Below are 20,673 nucleotides of genomic sequence, written 5' to 3'. Positions count from 1 at the left end.
CAAAACCATGAGCATGCTGTTTAGCAATGCATAAAAAAGGTAACACTATTACAAAGCTGGGTTTATTCCAGAAATGTAAGGTTGTTTCAATACTAGAAAATCTATTACGGTTTTCTAGAAAAAGAAATATGAGTTAGAATAGTTACAAAGGAAGAAATAAAACTGTGATTATTCCTGGATGATGTGATTTTCCATGTAGAAAAACCAAGAGAATCTATGGATAACTTATTAGAATTAGATAACTTCATAAAGTTGTTTGATGTAAGATCAATATGAGGCAGGAGAGGTAGTCAAGGAAGTGACCAAGTAATCAAGGCAGCAACAGTGGTGACTGTACAATCAACACAATAAACCTCAGCATATACATTGTAACTGAGCTCATTCAAGCAAAGCTATCCTCAGTAGGGAATTTCCCCTGTAGACAGCATGTGCAGTTTGATTTTACCTGTCCTCAAACTGACCCGTTGCTCATTTTATTAGTAAAAAGCACACCCCTGGATATTGAAGATGCTAATGAGACATGTGACATATGAACAAGCATATACAGCTACTGAGCATCCACACCCAGAGGACCACCCAGAACATGCTTACTAGTAACACCTCTTGCCACCTCATGAATAATCATGTCAGACTTCCATAAAGGGAGTCTCGCTAGTGCCAGTCTTTGCTGTCTCATCCTTATAAGCAGCCTGCCCTGAATTCTCTCCCTCTCTCGGTATGCTGCCTGTTCTGCACCTACCTTTCAAAATATTTTTTCTTTTGCAATAAATACTCTATGCTGCACTTCTTTTGCTGTGTGTCCCATGTTTAAATTCTTTTAAACTAAGAACTGAGGTTTCACACAGCCATCAACAGATATACACATTTTAAAATATCATTTATAATAGCATAAAAATGAGAGTGCCTGAATATAAATGCAGTAAAACTTCTGTGCAAGATCTTTGTGGATAAAATTATTTAAAGTTTTGTACAGGTATTAAGAAGATTTAAATAGATATGAGTCAACCTTGTCCACGGTTGGGAAGACTCAATCTCATAAAAATGTCAATCCTCCCAAGTAGATCTATAGATTCAATGCAATCCCCAACAGGGGGGGTGTGTGTGTGTGTGTGTGTGTGTGTGAAATTCAAACAGCTGATTCTAAAATTTATATATATGAACAAGGATCCCAGAAAAGGAGCAATGGGCTCATACTCCCTAAATTAACTGGATCACCCAGAGCAGGCTCAATATAATACTAGCTGGGAGACAACACCCTATGAGGTTGGGGTGCTGTGCTATAGGATGTGGTATATGGCTTAATCCAGAGGTCACTGTGTGGGGCTGTCTTCCCCATAGGCAAGAAGCACAGGTCTGGGAATCAAGAGGTACAAATGAAAATTTCCCTTCTTACTGGTAACCCTAACACTCCCTGGAAGGAGTTTTACTTCAAGTCACCACAACCCGCCGTGACACTCGGTAGGTTGGGAGATCCTAGTGCCTAAAGGATGAGTACTTCCACCAGCGAACTGGCAGTAAAGTGGAAAATTAAACTGTGTCGATTATTCTTTTTGTTTTTTCTTTTTGAGACAGGGTCTTGCTCTGTCACCCAGGCTGGAGTGCAGTGGCGCCATCATGGCTCACTGCAGCCTTGATCTCCTGGTCTCAATGCAATCCTCCCACCTTACTCTCCTGAGTAACTGGGACCACAGGAACACATCACTCTGCTCAGCTAATTTTTGTATTTTTTCATAGAGATGGGGTTTCACCAAGTTGCTCAGGCTGGTCATGAACTCCTGAGCTCAAGCAATCTGCCCACCTCGGCCTCCCAAAGCATTGGGATTACAGCTGGCCCCTGACTATTCTTGGCTCTCAAGTCATCAGTAAGCCAACAGGCAGAGGTCATTATATTGGACAGTGATTGGTCCTAGAAGCCAGCAAACAAAGGGCATAATCAGAGTAAGTGCTGGAAGTTAGAGGAAGGGTGGCAAGTTAGGGCAGAGGTCACAGAGGGTCAGTCCAATCTTGACTAGGCTTGTCAGTCAAACTGAGGCATTACAGAGCCTCTGGGCAACATGAGGATCCTGAGAGGCTTTAATGGGAAGAGTTATCACACAGGAACTGCTGAAATATTTTCCAGAAATACCATCCTGCTCCTCTGCCAAGCTCAAGGAGAGGACTGGGAATACACTTTATTTGAGATCCTGTTGGGAGGGAGGAGCAAAAAAGAAGTCATGCCAGGCAAACTTTGGCCTCCTGGGACACACTGAGAAGTTGAGCCCTGCCCCATTCCTCTAGGCCAAATCAGTTCTTTCCCCCACCCACCTTCATGAAGAAGCTGACAAGCCAGAAGAAGAAGCGGTACGGCCGAGAGAAATGCCTCATAATCCCCATGTACACAACACCGGGCTCCACAGCATTCACAGTCATTCCGAAGAAGGTGAGACACAAGGAGAGTGCAAAGTGAAGAGAGAGGAGGATGACCGATAAAAGGGGTTAAGTGGGGCCGGGCGCAGTGGCTCAAGCCTGTAATCCCAGCACTTTGGGAGGCCGAGACGGGCGGATCACGAGGTCAGGAGATCGAGACCATCCTGGCTAACACGGTGAAACCCCGTCTCTACTAAAAATACAAAAAAAAAAAAAAAAAAAAAAATTAGCCGGGCATGGTGGTAGGCGTCTGTAGTTCCAGCTACTCAGGAGGCTGAGGCAGGAGAATGGTGTAAACCTGGAAGGCGGAGCTTGCAGTGAGCTGAGATCCGGCCACTGCACTCCAGCCTGGGCAACAGAGTGAGACTCCGTCTCAAAAAAAATAATAAAAATAAAAAATAAAAAAAAAGGGGTTAAGTGTAGTTCAGCAGCATGCAAATGAGGGAAGGGTCCTTCCAAGTCTGTTGGGTAGTGTTGACCAGCGACTTGAGGGTGGTGCAGGGGACACTGGTGCTCCATAGCTTACCTTAATGGTATCCAAGCCAGTAAGGAAGAATAGGTATTGGAAGTGTTGGGTGAACTGCAGGAGGAACACGATGGATGATGCTGGTATTGAAAACACCAGCAGGAAAGAAATACTGTGGGAGATGAAAGAATGGGAAAAGGTTGAAATGATGTGAATACAGGATTGAGAGAAATAGAGGGTACACAGATGATAGTTGGAGTGGAATAAAATCCTGGTTTGGGGGCACATTGGGAGTACTTTATGGCCAGGACATGTTGGAAGGAGATGTGAAAGGTTGGGAGGTGGTGCTGGGAGTGGAGTAAGGGGTGTCAGAGGCAGTTACCTGTTCCTGGAAGTCTCTGGGCAAGCTCTCCAGTGAATGAAGTCAATAGCAGTTTGCTGCAGTCATAGTTTTGGTTAAAGGTCGAAGGGCCTCCAGCCTGTCAGATGCCCCTCATCAATGTACCCATGTGCATACTGAACGGAAGACACATTCACCCCTGGGGCTGACTCTGCCAGTTGTAGGGCCCCTGGGTAGAGATGAGAGGGACCATACTCCTTCAATCCAAGTTCTAGAGTAAACTCCCATGCTCACTCCCCAACCTGCTTCTCCAGAAGATAGGAGAGCAGGGCTCTCTAAGAAGGGGCAGTGGGGCCCCTATCCAGAAATCTGGGCTAGGCATAGGAGAGCTTAATGTTAGATGGGACCTCATTTTCATTATTAGGTGCCTTCCTAATGATCTTTTTCTTCTTTCATATTACTGTTTAGAGTTTTGCCTTGCTTTTCTTGTACGTGCTAGTTGAAGCTAACTTAATTGATCCTCATTTATATGTTTTATTTCACTGATGGCTAAGAAGGGGAAGGAGAAGCTGGAAACACTGTGAAAGTTGCTTTCATGTATTTATACATTAATTCCTTCATTTAGCCATCCCACAAATGTTCATTAGGCACCTGGAATATGGCAGACACTAAGCTAGGTGCTAAGGACATAAGGGTGCTAGGTTTGGGGGAAAAGAAATATGTGTGCAGAGATACTTGAGAAAATATTTTTAAAGAAACAAAGCTAGGGAAGGCCATCACTGGAAAACTATTGACAAGTTTAATATTAAAAAACAAAAACAAAAACAAAATTACAGTCTTAAAGTTAAATCTTTAAAAAATGTTTAAAATAGTACGTAAGTGTTTTAGTCTGTTCTCACACCACTATTAAGATGCTACCTGAGACTGGGTAATTTATAAACAAAAAAGGTTTAATTGACTCACAACTCTGCATGGCTAAGGAGATCTCAGGAAACTTATAATCATGGCGGAAGACAAAGGGGAAGCAAGGCATGTCTTTTTTTTTTTTTTTTTTTTTTTTTTTTTTTTTTTTTTGAGACGGAGTCTTGCTCTGTAGCCCGGGCTGGAGTGCAGTGGCCAGATCTCAGCTCACTGCAAGCTCCGCCTCCCGGGTTTACGCCATTCTCCTGCCTCAGCCTCCGGAGTAGCTGGGACTACAGGCGCCCGCCACCTCGCCCGGCTAGTTTTTTGTATTTTTAGTAGAGACGGGGTTTCACCGTGTTAGCCAGGATGGTCTCGATCTCCTGACCTCGTGATCCGCCCGTCTCGGCCTCCCAAAGTGCTGGGATTACAGGCTTGAGCCACCGCGCCCGGCCGCAAGGCATGTCTTACATGGTCGCAGGTGAGACAGAGAGCAGGCAGGGGAAAATTGCCATTTTTAAAACCATCAGATCTTGTGAGATCTCTCTCATTCTCACAAGAACAGCATGGGGGAAACTGCCCCCATGATCCAATCACTTCCCACCAGGTCCCTCCCTCCACATGTGGGGATTACAGTTCAAGATGAGATTTGGGTGGGGACACAGAGCCAAACCATATCAGTAAGTATACAAAAAAATCTGGATTGACCGGGTGTGGTGGCTCATGCCTGTAATCCCAGCACTTTGAGAGGCCAAGGCAGGTGGATCACCTGAGGTCAGCCTGCCCAACATGGCGAAACCCCATCTCTAGCAAAAATACAAAAAATTAGCCGGGCGTGGTGTTGGGCGCCTATAATCCCAGCTCATCAGGAGAGTGAGGCAGGAGAATCGCTTGAACCCAGGAGGTGGAGGTTGCAGTGAGCCAAAATCGCGTCATTGCACTCCAGCCTGGGAAACAAGAGCAAAACTCCGTCTCAAAAAAAAAAAAAAAAAAGGCTGGATTATATAAAGTATAAAAAACAGTTGTCACATATCAGTTTACAGTATTGTTTTTAAAATGCTAAAACTATTTCAAGGCTTACACTGAAATTAAGAATCACTCAGCAGGAGGCCAGCCTGCTGCATGGGCTGCTTCCAACACCTGCACTTTGTCTCCCCAGGAAAAAAAAAATTAATACAAAATAAAATTTAAAAATTACAAATTATAAATGAACAACTGAGCAGGTGGTATTTAGCCAAAATTTGCTGGAAAGAAAATTATTCTTAAAGAAGACAATGGACTTTAAATTTGCAGACAGTGACATAGAGACCAAAAGCACTCTCTGCTCAGTTGGAGAGACTGATCCTCACAGAGCAACATCAGTGCAGTCACAAAGATGTGTCCAAGGGGGCTAATGGAGCCCAGTAAATGGGGGTGACTGGGGGAGGTGAAGGTTGTGGAAAGATCCACAGCAGAGGTGATATCTGTGCTGCATCTTGGCAGGTGAACTAAAGTTAGCCAGGCCAACACGATGAGAAAGGATATCCCAGGTAGAAGGAACCATATGTGCAAAAACACAGCAAGAGGGTGAAAAAAAAACCAGACCATGGTCCAAGAGCTGCAGATTGCCTGGCTGGAGACTAGGAGGTGGGTTAAGGAAGGGCAAAAGGCAAGGCTCTCAGCCAGTGGAGGGGTTTTTTTTTTTTTTTTTTTTGAGACAGAGTTTCACTCTTGTTGCCCAAGCTGGAGTGCAATGGCGCAGTCTCAGCTCACTGAAACCTCCACCACTCAGGTTCAAGCAATTCTCCTGCCTCAGCCTCCCGAGTAGCTGGGATTACAGGCATGCACCACCATGCCCGGCTAATTTTGTATTTTTACTAGAGATGGGGTTTCTCCATGTTGGTCAGGCTGGTCTCGAACTCCCGACCTCAGGTGATTAGCCCACCTCAGCCTCTCAAAGTGCTGGGATTACAGGCATGAGCCACCACGCCCGGCCTAGCACAGGGCCTTCTAAGTGGAGAGAAGGGGCTTAGAGTTCATCCTACAAAGGAGAGGGGTACCTTCAAAGGATTTTAAGCAAGAAAGTGTCATGATGAAAAGTGGTTACTAGATGTGGCAGTGGGGATAATAGATTACAGAAGAGGAGACAGGAAAGAAGTTTAAGAAACTAAGCAAGATGCAGATAGTGTCATGACATGTTACAATTTGTGGAAAGGGACAAAAACAATCATACTTGCAGGTGCATAGAGTTTTGCCTTTGTTCACTTTCCAGTTGGGATTAATTTAGTTGACCACGAAAGGATACGTGAGACCCTGAGTTGCCTCTCGGCGGGGGAACAGGTGGTTGATGTACAAGAAGAGAAGAATAGTTAAAAAAAAAAAAAAAAAACTCTCTATATCCTTTTGTACACTTTCAATTTTGTACTTTGGATATGTATTACCTGACCCCCCCCAAAAAAAATTGCTTTTCTTTTAAAGAGGCTATCACATTGCAAGGGGATGAGTAATTTTTTTTAAAAAAACAAACAAAAATAATAAAGGGGCTATTCTACAATCTAAGAGAAAACATCCGGGAGAATGTGCCTGCCACCCACTCCCCAAACCTTTCCCCGGAGGAGCCAAACTTTCTCAATCAGAAAGGGCCTCTTCAAAGGACTTAGGCCCAAGGCAGTAATGCATCAACTGTATCACCTGTATGGCCTACACCTCTGGCCAACCCTGAGAAAATAAACTGGGTCTTCTTGCTTTCTCTGTTTCTGATGCCTAGTATCCCCCTCAAGAAGCCTTCGTTGCAAAAACTGACTGTACTGGTCTGGCTGGAACTAGGGGATGGGAGGAGATCTGGGATCTCATATCCCCTTGCTGATTATATTTTGGGCTGAATGATTCTTCTACCAGCCTTCTAATACTGGCTTGTGCCAGCTGGGCCTCTCTGATGTGTAACACAAAAAGTGTGTTGGGTCACCACTCAGCAAGCAGTTGGGTGCCAAGAGGCAAGAGGTGGTCCTGGGAGACAGTCACTAGAATGCCAGGGGTACAGGGAAGAGGGGCAGCACAGAAGGTGCCCATCCTTCCTTACCTTGGAGTAGATTTGTGAGCAGAAAGGGCCCAACATAGTTAGTGACAAAGGTAAGATCCAGGCCCTCTGGGGTAAGTGTCTTGGGGAATCCTGGGAGGAAATGAAAACACTGGCATTGAGTGATAAAGGGACCACCTTGAGGGAGACAAGGTCTGGGAGGGACATATTACCTTCAGCAGAAATGCCACAGGGGCATGTACATGCAAAGATGGGGGCGATGAAGTTTAAGGCTATAACTCAATGTTGGCTTTTTAGGGGAGGGTATGGATTAGTGTATTCTGGTAAGATTGCATACGTTAGGCTTTGAGGACACCTGTTTTAGGGTTCCTGAGCTAGAAAGGAGGCTGCAGAAAGGTGTTTGGAGAAGCAAGCCAAGGCACATACCAGCATTGTTTACCAGCAGATGTATCTCAGGATTCTCCTGTAGAAGCCTCCAGGCAAAGCTCCGAATAGAGGTCATGGAGCTAAGGTCCACCTCACCAAGCAGGAGGCCGTTACTGTTTGAGGCTGCTTGAATCTCAGCCAGGGCTTACTGTCCACATTCCCTGCTCTGACAGGTAAGGATCACTTAGGCCCCACACTGAGCTAGGTCCTGGCATACAACCTTCCTGATGCCTGTGGGAGGACAGCTTTGGCTGGGTGGTGACTACAGTGAATAAGGGACACTCTAGGGGAGGAACCAGGGTGTTGATAGTGGATGCTTCTCCCTGCCTTCCCTGTGAGAGTTGTTGTAGGCTGAGGACCACAGTGAGGATTCGGGGTGGCAGGAGCACTCACCACTGTTGGCCCCAGTCACTATGGCTGTTTTCCCAGTCAGATCTGTGGAGCAGCGCTGGAGGTCCCAGGGATGAGACTTCTGCCAGAGCAGCACACATAGTTGAAGCAGGAGGACCAGAATAAGGAAGACAGAACCAGCGCCCCAGACTAGGATGCTGAGTGCGGCCCACAGCAACACAGCAGAAACTTCCTGGGCCTGCTGGGGAAATGCTGTAGGAGGAAGTGGGTGCAGGATAAATCTGGGCAGAGTGGAGACCAGCAACAAGGCAGGTGTGGAGCCTGAGATAAAATTTAAGGAGGCACTGACTCTTGAGTTTGTTCAATATACTGTTTGAATTTGAGAGTTCCTCCTTAACTCCAAAAGTGAAATTTGGATTTGCAGTCTAAGGTGAAGTGACCAAGCTCCAGGGACGGGGGAAGCAAGAAATCAAGTTCTTCATATCTCGAATCACTCTTTGCTTATGCAGGGCCATCTCCTTCCTCCCCTACTGAAAGGAGACTCCAAGTTCTCTCTACAGAGCCAGACCTGCTGGCAGCCCTTATGTGTACTCCTTTGGAGGACGGGGATTTCTCTACAATACCTCTGCGATGGGCCAGTTTTGGCCCTAAAGCAGGGTCTCCTAAGGGTGGCGAGAGGATTATTTCCTGAACCCTGGTTCTATCTTCTTCTAGGCCTGCAGGATAACTGCTCCCCTTGGAGTTCAGTGAGAGGGTGGACACCCTTGGAAGAAACTGACAAGAGACATCAGACTAGTTCCTAAGGCAACTCAGGTGTTTATTTCTGGCAAGCAGAGGGAGGGGCCTGTTACCACTGCCAGAGGCTAAGGGATCAGAGTGAGGCAGCGGGCTTAGAGGAGTGTGACCACACTTTGGGGGTTGAGTTCTTCATTAGCTGTGCTATGGTCACCTGGGGCTTTGGGGCACCTGTCTGGATGGGGTGTTGCTCAACGGGAGGAAAGGTGCTACCTTCTTTGTCCTCTTGTTCAGGCACACCCGAGCTGAACAACATCTGGGTGCTCCGGTTCCACATGCTCACACCAGGGGCCAGCTTCAGGGCTTCTGGCAGCAACAGCGGCTTCCACATCACCTGGGAAGTGGCTTCAAGGACCGGGGGTGTGGTTCGAGGCCATCTGCCAGGATCCTGGCCCTCCCTGTCTGCCAGCTCCAGACCCTGTGGAGGCACACGGGTCCGGCCAGTCCACAGCTCGCCCAGCAGCTCGGCCTCCCCCTCCCAACCGCTGGGCCACCTGGCACTAGGCCACAGCTTGGGGCTAAGGCTGCGGGCCACATCAGGGAGCACCGGGTGTGCGGTGAGGAAGCGGATCCTGGAGTCGGGGAGTGACAGCTTTGACCTGAAGGATGGTGACGATAGGCCTAAATTTAAAGTGGGGAACTGGAGTGCGGGGCCCGAGTCCAAGGCACGGAAAGGAACGCCTGGCCGGAGAGGGAAGAACACTGCAGGGGAGACACGGGTGCTGGGGCCGAGGGCTTGGAGTTCGGCCCGGGCCTTGGTCTTCTCGCCCCGCTGGCGTCCGCGGTAGGCTTCCAAGGGGCGTGTTTGAGAGTCTGGGACCAGGACCTCAGCCACAGGGCACACCCAGTGGCACGGGAGCTGCGCAGGGTCCAGGCGCTTCACGGCCGCCTTGCGGCGCATCCTGTGGTGCTGGGCGCTCAGCCGCACATCCGAGGATCCGGCCCGCTGCTGCTGGGAGGACTCCGAGGGGCCGGTGGCGTCGCCCACAGAGGGGCAGGACTCCGACACGCCTGAGGCAATGCGGGGCACCCCCTCCGACCTGAGTTCCAGCCGATCCCCAGCCGCGTCCAGTTGGGGCATGCAACAGTAGAGGTCCTCCAATGACAAATGGAAGTCCAGCGGCTGTCCCCTCTCGGTTAAGGCCTGGGAGCTGGCCACCAGGTACGGCTCCAGAGAAGGGTCGGCATCCTCCGCAGGCGCCTCCTCCACCGACAGTTGGAAGCTCGCGCTCAAGGACCCGGCCGAGGAGAGGCCTCTAGACTGGCCGTCCGTTTCCTCTACAGGACCGCCGGGCCCTGCCTCCTGAAACAGCTCTGACGTAGCAGGAGGGGCAGAGGTGACTTTCAGCTCCGGAGAAGGCTCCCAAGATTCCATCTGCTCCTGGGAGCCTCGACCCATCCATGACCTTCCTAAAGGGATCTGGTCCACGCCCCCAGGGTGCTGGGGAAATGCACTCGGACAGTGAGATGTCGGAAAGGGGAGAGCAGGAGTAGGGGCAAAGGAGACCGGAGAGGTTCCTGAGGAGTGTACTTCGCCTTGGAAGTTCTCCAGGCCCTCCGAGGTGGGCGCGTGCAGCACGGGCACTGAACCTTGAGCCCAGGAGTCTGTCGTGCATGCCGAAGGTTCCTCGTCCTCACCCCATGTAGGGTCCTCAGCCACTGCAGATTCTCCCTCGTCCCGGGCCAGGAAGCGCCACTCCGTGATCTGCAGCATGGCCTCTCGGGCCTGGCTGATGGTGAATGGAATGCACTGCGGAGGCGAGAGAGGGTCTCTCAGGTCGGCAGGGAGAGGCGGGAGAGGGAGGAAATGAGTCTGAAGGACCCGAATCCCGGCCCACCTGCTGAGTCAGGTAGACTTTGAAAGCAGAGTCCATGACTCGAGCCAGCAAGTCGGCCAAGATGTCCCCTACCACGTCCTCGCCCTCCTCGAGGGCGGTAAGCGCCATCCACTCGGCCTCATTGAGCCGCCCAGGCACAATATCCACCTGCGGCACTGGCACAGTGGGCGGCCGTACTTTTTCCGCCTTGGACCGGGTCACCCCGCGGTCTCGGACCTGCCTCTCCTGCCTCTGTGAGAACAAAACAGGGCAGTCAGAGCAGGAAACCAAGAAGTGGAACCTAAGAGTAGCTGTAGGTTAGAAGGAAGCTTTCTCCAGTTGTCTAGTGGGAAGGAAAAGGGCCAATTGAGGAAGAGCCCATATGTGACTGATACTTAGTAGATGTTTCACCTAATAATTTTCATTAACAGCCCACTAACCACAATTGACAGATAAACTGAAGTGGGGAGGCTGAGGCAGGAGAATTGCTTGAACCCAGGAGATGGAGGTTGCAGTGAGCAGATTGCGCCACTGCACTCCAACCTGGCTACAGTGAGACTGCGTCTCAAAAAAAAAAAAAAAAAAAAAAAAAAAGAAAAGAAAAGAAAGAAAGAAAAGAAAAAAAAAGAAGAAAGAAACTGACAGAAGTTAACCATCCTTGCTTAGGAGCACACAGTGAGCAAACTCAGGCAATGTGAAGGTTTAACTTCATGGCCCTTATACCACTGCAAAGTGTTCAAAATTCTTCAGTGTTCAAAGTACTTGAGAAAGACAATTCAGTAAACGGTCCTGGAATTATTGGTGCTATTTAGAGTCTTCTCCACATTTTGCTTTCCAGAAAAGGATTTTTTTGTTTTTTTTTAAATTCAAGTAACTGCAAATAGGAAACCAGAGGGGGAGCCCCAGGGTGGGACAAATAATGGCTACCCCTCCCTGACAGACCAGGGGAAGGAGGTGGCCCCTACACCCTTTATCGTGGATTCGGGCCCCCTTGCTCTCTCTGGGGCAGCATCCTAGGGGCAGGACCCCGACTGGAGTAGTCGGTCACCCAGCCTGCCATGCCCCAGCCCCTCTTCCCCACGAAGAGTAACTTGGGGGAGGGGATCTTGTGCAGAGCAGGAGGCAATGTGGATGAACAAATATTTAGCGCTGGTAGCAGCAGCAATGATGGATGTCAAAGAATGGAACATTGAACCAAAAACAAAACAACTGTCTGGAGGTAGTTTGTGAACAAAGGAAAAATGGAACCAGAACCTTGGGGGGTGGCAGGAGCAGGAGGGTTGGGAGTGGGAAGGGTGGTTTCCTTGTTATTGGTGCCCCATCTGAGGAGGGGGAAATGGCCAAGTGGTAGAAGCAAAGTAGGGGTGGGGGAGCAGCCCCAGCCCACCTCAGGTGGCTGCCACAGGGCTCATGGGCCTCACCTGGACAATAGGTGACTGCATCTCCATCACTGCAATATGCACTCAGTACCCAGGCAGAGGGTAAGGGGGCTGGGGCCACTGCAAAGAGGGAGTAGGGGACTCACACCCCTCCTGCTTTCCTGTAGCCAATGGGGGCTGTCCAATCTAGTGCAGGGACTAGGGAAGGTGGGGAAGGATGAAAGGTGTGAGCCTCACATGGTGACAAAGACAGTTTGGCTGGGGGAATCCTGGGGGCCAGCACCCCCCTCCATTGGCCACACCTGCTGCTGCCAGGACAGTGGAGTGGGGTGTCCCAGAATGGGGGCTTGGGCCCCTTTTAAGGCCAGGGGAGCCCTCCCAGGCCCCTCTATGGGAAGCCAGAGGGAACAGTGGAGGAGCAGAGAGGTGGCCCCCAAACCAAAAGCACAGAGAGCAATGTCCCCACCACCAAAGGAGTGGGGACGCAGCAGGTGCAGGGTGCGGCTAAGTGGGACATTAGACTTGTCCAGGAGGGCACATATGTATGAGTGGGTGGGCGGGGGTTGGGGGTGGGAACAGGCCAGGGGAAAAGTCCTCCCCACTCAGCCTATAGGGACCCTGCAGCGGCTGGTGTGTTGTGTAGTGTGGTGGTGAGGGCCAGGTGGAAGATGGGGGTGGTGGCAGGAGGCGGTGGTGATGGTGGGTGTCGGGAGGGGGTGGAGGGTGTGGCGGGGTGGGAGTGGATCAAAGCTGTCCAGTCCCAGAAGGAAGCTGCTCCTTCGGTGAGGACTCCTGCGAGATGCCCTTCTCTTCCTCCTTCTCCAGTTTTTTGGGTCTTTCCCTTGGTTTCCTTCCTGGACTTGTGGTGGTTTTCCGGGTCTTAGCAGCACCCTTGTTTTTGCTTCCCTTTGGTCGGCCCGAGGTCTCTTAGGTGTTGGCATTTCGCTGGGCTCCTTCTGACTCCATACCAGCAATGTCCCGGGACTCACCGGAGGCTACTAGTGGGGCCTGCCACGGCCCCGCTTCTCAGTGCCATCCTTTTTCTGCTTGGAGGCCAAGGGCTGGCTGGACTTTGAGCTTGACTTGCTCATCTTCCCTTCTCTAAGGAGCAGGTGGAAGAGTGATGGCTGGGATGGGCGAACTCGGCCGCCAGCCTGTGGTGCATGCTCCGGTTTGGTGGGAGCGGCGGTGCTGGGCGCTGAGGCCCGGCCAGGCTCCACCGCTGCCACCGCTGGTCACAAATGCGGATGCCTTCCTGGAGCCGCGCCAGCGCCAGAAATAGCCCAGGCTCGGAGTCCCCCTTAGGACAGCGCAGCCCCGCCTCAGGGGAGCTAAAAAGTTCTCTACATTTTTTTTTTTTAAATCAACTATTCTTATCTCCATTTTATGGTAATTTACCCAGTATCACACAAGTAGGAGGTAGTGAAGTCAGAATGCATTCACATGCAAGTCTGACTCCAGAGCGTCTCAACCAAAGACATTTGTAACAAATATGAAAAAAAGATAAATATCCCGAGTAAATTAAAAGCTCATATTTAAAAAATGGCCGGGCGCGGTGGTTCATGCCTGTAATCCCAGCACTTTGGGAGGCTGAGGTGGGTGGATCATTTGAGGTCAGCAGTTCTAGATCAGCCTAGCCAACATGGTGAAACCCCGTCTCTACTAATAATACAAAAATTAGCCAGGTATGGTGGTGGGCGCCTGTAATCTCAGCTACTAGGGAGGCCGAGGCATGAGAATTACTTGAACCCAGGAGGCAGAGTTTGCAGTGAGCTGAGATCATCCTGTCGAACTCCAGCCTGGGTGACAGAGCGAGACTCTGTCTCAAATAAATAAATAAATAAATAAATAAATAAATAAATACTAATAAAATAAAAAATAGAAGAAGAAAAATGGCCAGGCACAGTGGTGCACACCCATAGTACCAGCTGCTTGGGAGGCTGAGGCAGGGAGATTGCTTGAGCCCAGGAGTTCAAGTCCAGCTTGGGCTACATTGCAATAAAAATTTAAACTATAAGAAGAAAAACCATTTGAGATCCCAAAGATAAGCAAAGGATGTGACATTTCACAAAAGAGGGGCTGTAGATGACTAATAAATATAGTATTGAGATTCTGATTTCTAGTTCATCAAATTAGAAATTATTTTAAAAACAAGAATACTCAACATTGGCAAAGGTTTAGTGTGACATCATGCTGCAACAGTATGCATGAAGACATCAAAAAATGTTTTCACTTCTTCAACCCTGCAATTTCAGTTCTATAAATACAACCAAAAGGCATTTTCTGAAATGAATATAAAAATATATTCTCCAGGCCGGGCGCGGTGGCTCAAGCCTGTAATCCCAGCACTTTGGGAGGCCAAGACGGGTGGATCACGAGGTCAGGAGATCGAGAACATCCTGGCTAACACGGTGAAACCCCGTCTCTACTAAAAAATACAAAAAACTAGCTGGGCGAGGTGGCGGGCGCCTGTAGTCCCAGGTACTGGGGAGGCTGAGGCAGGAGAATGGTGTAAACCTGGGAGGCAGAGCTTGCAGGGAGCTGAGATCCAGCCACTGCACTCCAGCCTGGGCAACAGAGAGAGACTCCGTCTCAAAAAAATATATATATATTTTTTGGTTCTTAATATATATATATTCTCCAACAAATTCCCTGTGGTATTTTTATAATAGCAGAATATTGAAAATATGTCTTTAAAAAGAGAATAAATAATTGACTATGCTATATATACTGAAATATTACGCAATGATTAAAGGTAATCTTTTCTGTTTGTTTTTGAGACGGAGTTTCGCTCTGTCACCCAGGCTGGAGTGCAGTGGCAAGATCTCGGCTCATTGTAACCTCTACCTCCCAGGTTCAAGCAATTCTCCTGCCTCAGCCTCCTGAGTAGCTGGGATTACAGGCGCCTGCCACAAGGCCCGGCTAATTTTTTTTCTATTTTTAGTAGAGATGGGGTTTCACCATGTTGGCCAGGCTTGTCTTGAACTGGCCTCAAGTGATCTCCTCACCTCGCAGGCATGAGCCACTGACCCAGCCATTAAAGGTAATCTTTAGAAAGAATTTGCAATGGCATAAAGCAAATGTTTATGATGTAATATTAAGTGAAAGAAGCAGGATACAAAATTACATATCAATTATGATTTCATATATGTAAACCACTATGTGTTCAACAAAAGGAAAACATCAAAATGATAACAGAGAGTACATTTCCTTCCTATGCTCTTTTCTATTTTGTAAGTTCTCTACAATGAGTTTGTTTCCTTTTGTAATCGCTTAAAAAAAAAAAAAAAAGACTAGTCCCCAAAACTCACTTTAGGGACATAAAAAGTTTACAAACAATCTCTTGGGAGCTCCCTCAATTCCCCACAACAGTCTCCCTGAACCTGGTTCCTTCCAAAATGCACCTCCAAATGTGATCTTCCCAAACCTTTGCTTATTGCCCTGTAAAACTTTGTCTCATATCTGTTTCCTAAAATTCATTATCTCCCCAAATCTGCTGTTTCCTAAGTCTTGCACTGAACTCAAAATCCCTTAAGTCTCATTACCCCATCCACCAGTGAGAAGAGCCCTGTGGCAAGCACCAAGAGTGGCCCACAGCCCAGGCCAAGCTTGACTAGAGCAGGGCTGACTGGACTGGGTAAAGAGAGTTGGTTCCTTAGACCTCCCCTCCCAGCTTCGCATCTGACACCCGTGATGGTGACCAGAGGGGACAGAGATATTTTTGCACAAAGGCTCTTCAAATCTGTTTTCTTTTTTCTTTTTCTTCTTTTTTTTTTTTTTTTTTTTTTTTTTTGGAGACAGTCTCTCTTTGTCACCTAGGCTAGAGTGCAGCGGCGGGATCTCGGCTCACTGCAACCTCCGCCTCCCGGGTTCAAGCGATTCTCCTGCCTCAGCCTCCCCAGTAGCTGGGACTACAGGCACCGCGCCACCACACCCAGCTAATCTTTTGTATTTTAGTAGAGACGGGGTCTCAACATGTTGGCCTGGCTGGTTTTGAACTCCTGAGCTTAGGCAATCCGCCCGCCTCAGCCTCCCAAAGTGCTGGGATTACAGGCCTGAGCCATTGCAACCGGCCCCGTTTTCTTTATTTTAAAATTGATTGGTTCTTAAACAATTAAACAATTGATTGGTTCTTAAACAATTCAGAGGCTGACTTTCAAGTGCAGCCTCTGAATTATTTAATATATTTCTTCCTCTTGAAATTCTAGAGATAGATTTTTTTGTTATCTTCTCTCTCTAAATGCTTATCCATTTAAATACTCACCACCACGTAAGAGACTTACTACATTCATTAGCTGTTTCAAAATCCACTTCCCGTTCTCGGGCTCTACACCACCCACTGACCCTTTCCCTCATGGCTTGAGTGTGACAAAGCGTTTGAGTGGGCACCGTGCAGGTGTAGGTTTTCTGCCCGAGTACCGACGTGGCTTCCTAGGTCATCTAGAACTCCCGCGCGGTGGGCGGGGGCAAGTAGGCGCACTGGGCGGCCCAGAGCCAGCCCACTGTTCCCGACACCGTCCTTAACGGCCGACCCTGGCTCTGGTACATCCCCAGCTGAACTGAAGCTCACCGAGCCTTCGTGCGCCATAGCCAACGCTGTCGCAGCAACTCTGCTGTTTCTGCTGCGTCCCGGCCGCGCCGCGGCCTAACAGTCGCCTCGGCAACCACGCGCTCGGGGTCGCTCGCCCCGCCCACAGTTGCCCCGGCAACCGCGCCACGTTCCGGCCGCTCACCCCGCCCAAGGGCCGTGCGTACGTGCGTCGTCTCTATGGTGGCGGTGGATTTGGAGGGACCCTACGAACCAAGAGTCAGGCGAGCCGATCTGGGGGCTGCGGGTGTTACTTCTGACCTAGGCCGGGGGCTTCAGGGATCCGAGCCGAGGTAGAAAGCCTTGGGGTCTTCATCACACTTATTTGGCTCGCAGGCTTGGGGCCATCGGGTGGTCCTGTGTCATCACCATTCCTCCTCTGCGATTCCCCCGTCGCCCCAAAACAGCCCTGGGACTCCCCTGTCTTGCTCCTCGAGACCCTCCCCACGCCATGTGACCCTCCCCCATCACCGTCGTCAGGGCACCCCATCCTGTGACCCAGTATCAGGCATCTTTCGAAATGCTCGATGATAGCCTCCCTCGGACATCTCCGCTGCGTCTGTTTGTAGCGCGCCTGGTGATTCGGAGGCACCTCCCTACAGAATGTTCCGCTGGGAGCGCTCCATTCCCCTTCGAGGCTCGGCCGCCGCCCTGTGCAACAACCTCAGTGTGCTGCAGCTGCCGGCTCGCAACCTCACGTATTTTGGTGTGGTTCATGGACCAAGCGCCCAGCTTCTCAGCGCTGCTCCTGAGGGTGTGCCCTTGGCCCAGCGCCAGCTCCACGCTAAGGAGGGTGCTGGAGTGAGCCCACCACTTATCACTCAGGTGAGGCATGGAGTTAGCAGTGATGTTGCTGAACCCAGTCCTACCCCCAGCCTTTTCTCTCCAAACCTTCAGGAGCAGGCATGTTCTAACTTCAGAATCTCCACCTTTCTGCCCGGCGCGGTGGCTCACGCCTGTAATCCCAGCGCTTTGGGAGGCTGAGACGGGCACTTGAGGCCAGGAGTTCGAGACCAGCCTGGCCAACATGGTGAAACCTCTTCTCTACTAAGAATACAAAAATATTAACGGGGTGTGGTGGTGTGCACCTGTAATCCCAGCTACTTGGGAGGCTGAGGCAGGAGAATCGCTTGAACCCAGGAGACTGAGGTTGCAGTGAGCCGAGATGGTGCCACTGCACTCCAGCCTGGGCAAAACAGCAAGACTCCATTACCCCCCACCCCCCGCCAAAAAAAAAGACTCATCTTCCCTGCTTTGATTTTCTCCCTACACTGATATACCTCCCTCCAGGTCCACTGGTGTGTCCTCCCCTTCCGAGTGCTGCTGGTACTCACCTCACATCGAGGAATACAGGTAAGAAGAGGACTCTCCTGCTTGCCCCACCAGAGCCTTCTCAGCTCCCCTCCAGGCTTCCAGACTCTTCCCCACTTGCCTCTGAACACTTCCAAACTTTTCACATGCTTGGCCCACTTACTTTTTTTCTATTTCTTATCTTCAATCTTTCCATCTTTTCCAGTTCCCAAGTGTCACCTCCAGTATCTGCCCCTTTACTAGCTGTGTGTTCTTACACTATTAACTTCTCACTCTCACTGTTATCCTCTGAAAAAATTAGGATAAAAATAGTACCTACATCCCAGATTTGTTTTGAGGATTAAATGGGCTAAGGCTAACATGGATATGTGAAGTACTCAGCAGAGGTCAGTTGGGTTATGCCCCCTGGTTCTTGCCCTTGTCTTCCAGATGTACGAGTCCAATGGCTACACCATGGTCTACTGGCATGCACTGGACTCTGGAGATGCCTCCCCAGGTACCTGCAGGACCAAGTGGGGTAGGGGCAGAGAGTGTTTGCTAGGGCTGCAGGAAGGGATATTTCTGATCATTCTTCCCTTTCATATTCAGTACAGGCTGTGTTTGCCCGGGGAATTGCTGCCAGTGGCCACTTCATCTGTGTGGGTGAGGGAGCCAAGGGTAGGGCATGGAGGGGTGCTGGAGCATGTGGGTTGTGGCCAGGAGGATAATGAGGGCCTGAGGAAACTGTGGAAAGTTAGAGGGAAGGGTGGAACTGGAGTGGAATCAGAGACTCCAGTAAACCATGGAAGGGTTCAGAGGATCAGGGTGGGATAGGATGAGGATAGTGAATGAAGGGGCATGGCTGTTGGAGCAGTGAGAGGGGGTTTTGTTACTATGGTTTCTGGGATGGAGTAAGTGTTGAGTATGGTGGCTGGAGACCCAGGTGGGTCAGGAAGTCATCACTGGGGTACTGGTTCTGGCTATAGGAACATGGTCAGGCCGGGTGCTGGTGTTTGACATCCCGGCCAAGGGTCCCAACATTGTACTGAGCGAGGAGCTGGCTGGGCACCAGACACCAATCACAGACATTGCCACTGAGCCTGCCCAGGGACAGGTGAGTGCACTTCCCCTACCCAGCTGGGAGCCTTCCCCACCCTGGGAGGGAGGGGACCTGGCTCTGAGTCTTGGCTCTGCCACTAAACAGGTGGATTGGCAAATCTGCATTTTCCTAGTCTTTAGCAACCAGGTTCGGTGATAAAGCCAGAGATACTTTACATTTATGTAGTATTTTATAGTTAACTAAGGCTTTATAATACTGATGTGAAATGAGGAGTTGGAACAAATGGTTTCTAAGATACTTTCCAGCTCTGAAATGTGCAGCCTCCTTCTCTAGGGCAAGTCCCACCTATTCAGGCCCAGCTCCAGTGCCATCCATCCTCTCCAGGAAGCCTTCCCCATATTCTAGCTCCCACTGATCTCTCTTAGCTGAAACCTGAATTGGCACTGCCCTCAAAAGACAACTCTTGTCTCCCCAATTAATTTGCAAACCTCTTGAGAGGAGGGTATTTTCTTATTCATATTCTCCATTGTACCTGGCATAGGGCTAGGCCCATGGGCTGTGTTGGCTGCCTGGTGTTGGGGGTGCAGGGGCCCAGGGTCTAGTCATGACTGTGACTGGTTCACTACAAGACCTCCAGAAGGTCATGACACTGTGGCCTCAGTTTTATCATCCATCCAGTGAGGCAATTATGCAGCCCCTCCTAACGTGTTACTGGAGGATGGGACTCCACGAAGAAATTCAAGGAAAGCAGTTCATGCTTCCTAAGGGAACGCTGGTGGTAGGGGTGGTTTCTGATGGGTCTAGCTAGTGAGACCCATCTTGCCCTTTGCCTGGAGAGGCAAAGATGCACACATTGCCTCCCTTCCCCTCCTGCCCTGTATACAGGACCATAGCAGGGGAGAAAGGGAAGGGCTGATCTTGCCTTTCCCTTCAGGATTGTGTGGCTGACATGGTGACGGCAGATGACTCAGGCTTGCTGTGTGTCTGGCGGTCAGGGCCAGAATTCACATTATTGACCCGCATTCCAGGATTTGGGTAGGTGAGGCAGAAGGGGTAGAGGGCTTCCTGAGGTAGCTTCAGGTTGGGGAGTACGATTTGATCTGGCAAAACAAAGTTGGGTGTCACCCTTGCAGAGTGCCGTGCCCCTCTGTGCAGTTGTGGCAGGGGATCATAGCAGCAGGCTATGGGAACGGACAAGTGCATCTGTATGAGGCCGCCACAGGAAATCTACATGTCCAGATCAATGCCCATGCCCGGGCCATCTGCGCCCTGGACCTGGCTCCTGAGGTGGGCAAGGTCAGTCTCCTCCTCTGTCCCTACATACCCTTTTTCCTGGCAGTGGAATGTTGAGAGAACACCACAGGCTTGTCTTCGCAACTCAGTGCCTCCCCGGGGCACCTCGACTGGGGATTCCATCTTATACCTGTCCCCTGTCAGGGCATTCTGACTCCCCCCGCTTCCTCTTCCACAGCTACTCTCTGCAGGTGAGGACACCTTTGTGCATATCTGGAAGCTGGGCAGAAGCCCAGAGAGTGGCTACATTGAGGTATGTGTCATGGGGTGGGTGGAATGGGGGGGGCCCGAGCATGGGGCAGCAGTCCCTGACCAGCCCTCTGCTCTCCCAGGTGGAACACTGTCATGGTGAGTGTGTCTCTGACACCCAGCTGTGTGGTGCTCGATTTTGTGATTCCTCGGGCAGCTCCTTTGCCGTAACTGGCTATGACCTTGCGGAGATCCGGAGATTCAGCAGTGTGTGAGAAGAGCAGCCTTCCTTTGTCCCTGTGGTATTCATAAAGTACCCACTCCACCCAGCGTTAGTCTGATTACTCAGTATCACAG

The 20,673-nt window shown here is 50.1% G+C and overlaps 2 protein-coding genes, 2 long non-coding RNA genes and 1 pseudogene across 26 annotated transcripts; 3 read left to right on the top strand and 2 right to left on the bottom strand.

Annotated features, from left to right (window-relative positions):
* Window positions 1–1,541: 1,541 nt before the first annotated feature.
* LOC144333736 (uncharacterized) lies at window positions 1,542–8,144 on the top strand. The gene is made up of 3 exons (XR_013402702.1): window positions 1,542–2,507; window positions 4,594–4,828; window positions 6,107–8,144. It is a non-coding gene; the product is annotated as an uncharacterized LOC144333736 (long non-coding RNA).
* C13H2orf81 (chromosome 13 C2orf81 homolog) lies at window positions 1,548–17,142 on the bottom strand. 10 transcript variants are annotated; one of them, XR_013402688.1, is made up of 8 exons: window positions 16,467–16,564; window positions 10,539–10,769; window positions 8,914–10,450; window positions 7,948–8,157; window positions 7,171–7,260; window positions 3,255–3,441; window positions 2,933–3,044; window positions 1,548–2,183 (listed from the first exon to the last, which is right to left on the bottom strand). XR_013402688.1 is itself a non-coding variant. In XM_077959269.1 (6 exons), the coding sequence occupies exons 1-6, from the start codon at window positions 16,482–16,484 to the stop codon at window positions 2,147–2,149; spliced, it is 2,145 nt and encodes a 714-aa protein (XP_077815395.1). In that variant the 5' UTR covers window positions 16,485–16,564; the 3' UTR covers window positions 1,548–2,146. The 10 variants fall into 10 exon arrangements, 7 of the variants coding, with proteins under 7 accessions (XP_077815395.1, XP_077815396.1, XP_014968167.3 ...); XR_013402690.1 differs by having other exon boundaries at window positions 1,699–2,183; window positions 3,255–3,310; XR_013402689.1 differs by lacking the exon at window positions 7,171–7,260.
* LOC144333745 (uncharacterized) lies at window positions 11,781–13,861 on the top strand. Its single transcript, XR_013402711.1, has 2 exons — window positions 11,781–13,491; window positions 13,627–13,861. It is a non-coding gene; the product is annotated as an uncharacterized LOC144333745 (long non-coding RNA).
* Window positions 12,641–12,987, bottom strand: LOC144333729 (high mobility group protein HMG-I/HMG-Y-like; annotated as a pseudogene).
* On the top strand, window positions 16,644–20,645 carry WDR54 (WD repeat domain 54). Of its 14 annotated transcripts, none has more exons than XM_077959336.1 (10): window positions 16,644–16,708; window positions 17,087–17,309; window positions 17,775–17,837; window positions 18,225–18,291; window positions 18,384–18,437; window positions 18,761–18,888; window positions 19,769–19,869; window positions 19,968–20,130; window positions 20,306–20,380; window positions 20,460–20,645. In XM_077959336.1, the coding sequence occupies exons 1-10, from the start codon at window positions 16,665–16,667 to the stop codon at window positions 20,589–20,591; spliced, it is 1,050 nt and encodes a 349-aa protein (XP_077815462.1). In that variant the 5' UTR covers window positions 16,644–16,664; the 3' UTR covers window positions 20,592–20,645. The 14 variants fall into 14 exon arrangements, with proteins under 14 accessions (XP_077815462.1, XP_077815461.1, XP_077815460.1 ...); XM_077959335.1 differs by having other exon boundaries at window positions 18,384–18,452; XM_077959334.1 differs by having other exon boundaries at window positions 17,054–17,309; window positions 19,968–20,121.
* The last annotated feature ends 28 nt before the right edge of the window (window positions 20,646–20,673 follow it).

This window comes from Macaca mulatta, chromosome 13, assembly GCF_049350105.2.
Source record: "Macaca mulatta isolate MMU2019108-1 chromosome 13, T2T-MMU8v2.0, whole genome shotgun sequence".
Lineage (NCBI taxonomy): Eukaryota > Metazoa > Chordata > Mammalia > Primates > Cercopithecidae > Macaca > Macaca mulatta.
This window is presented reverse-complemented; position numbering and strand designations above follow the sequence as displayed.

Coding starts and splice junctions, on each gene's coding strand:
- WDR54 (XM_028832365.2), top strand. CDS start 16,665: ATGGTGGCGGTGGATTTGGAGGGACCCTACGAACCAAGAGTCAGGCGA. Junction 18,889..19,768: donor CTGAGCCTGCCCAGGGACAG/GTGAGTGCACTT, acceptor CTTTCCCTTCAG/GATTGTGTGGCTGACATGGT. Junction 20,131..20,305: donor TGGCTCCTGAGGTGGGCAAG/GTCAGTCTCCTC, acceptor CCTCTTCCACAG/CTACTCTCTGCAGGTGAGGA.
- C13H2orf81 (XM_077959269.1), bottom strand. Junction 8,158..8,913: donor TGAACAAGAGGACAAAGAAG/GTAGCACCTTTC, acceptor TTCCTCCTACAG/CATTTCCCCAGCAGGCCCAG. Junction 3,045..7,947: donor AGTGACTGGGGCCAACAGTG/GTGAGTGCTCCT, acceptor CATCTCCCACAG/TATTTCTTTCCTGCTGGTGT.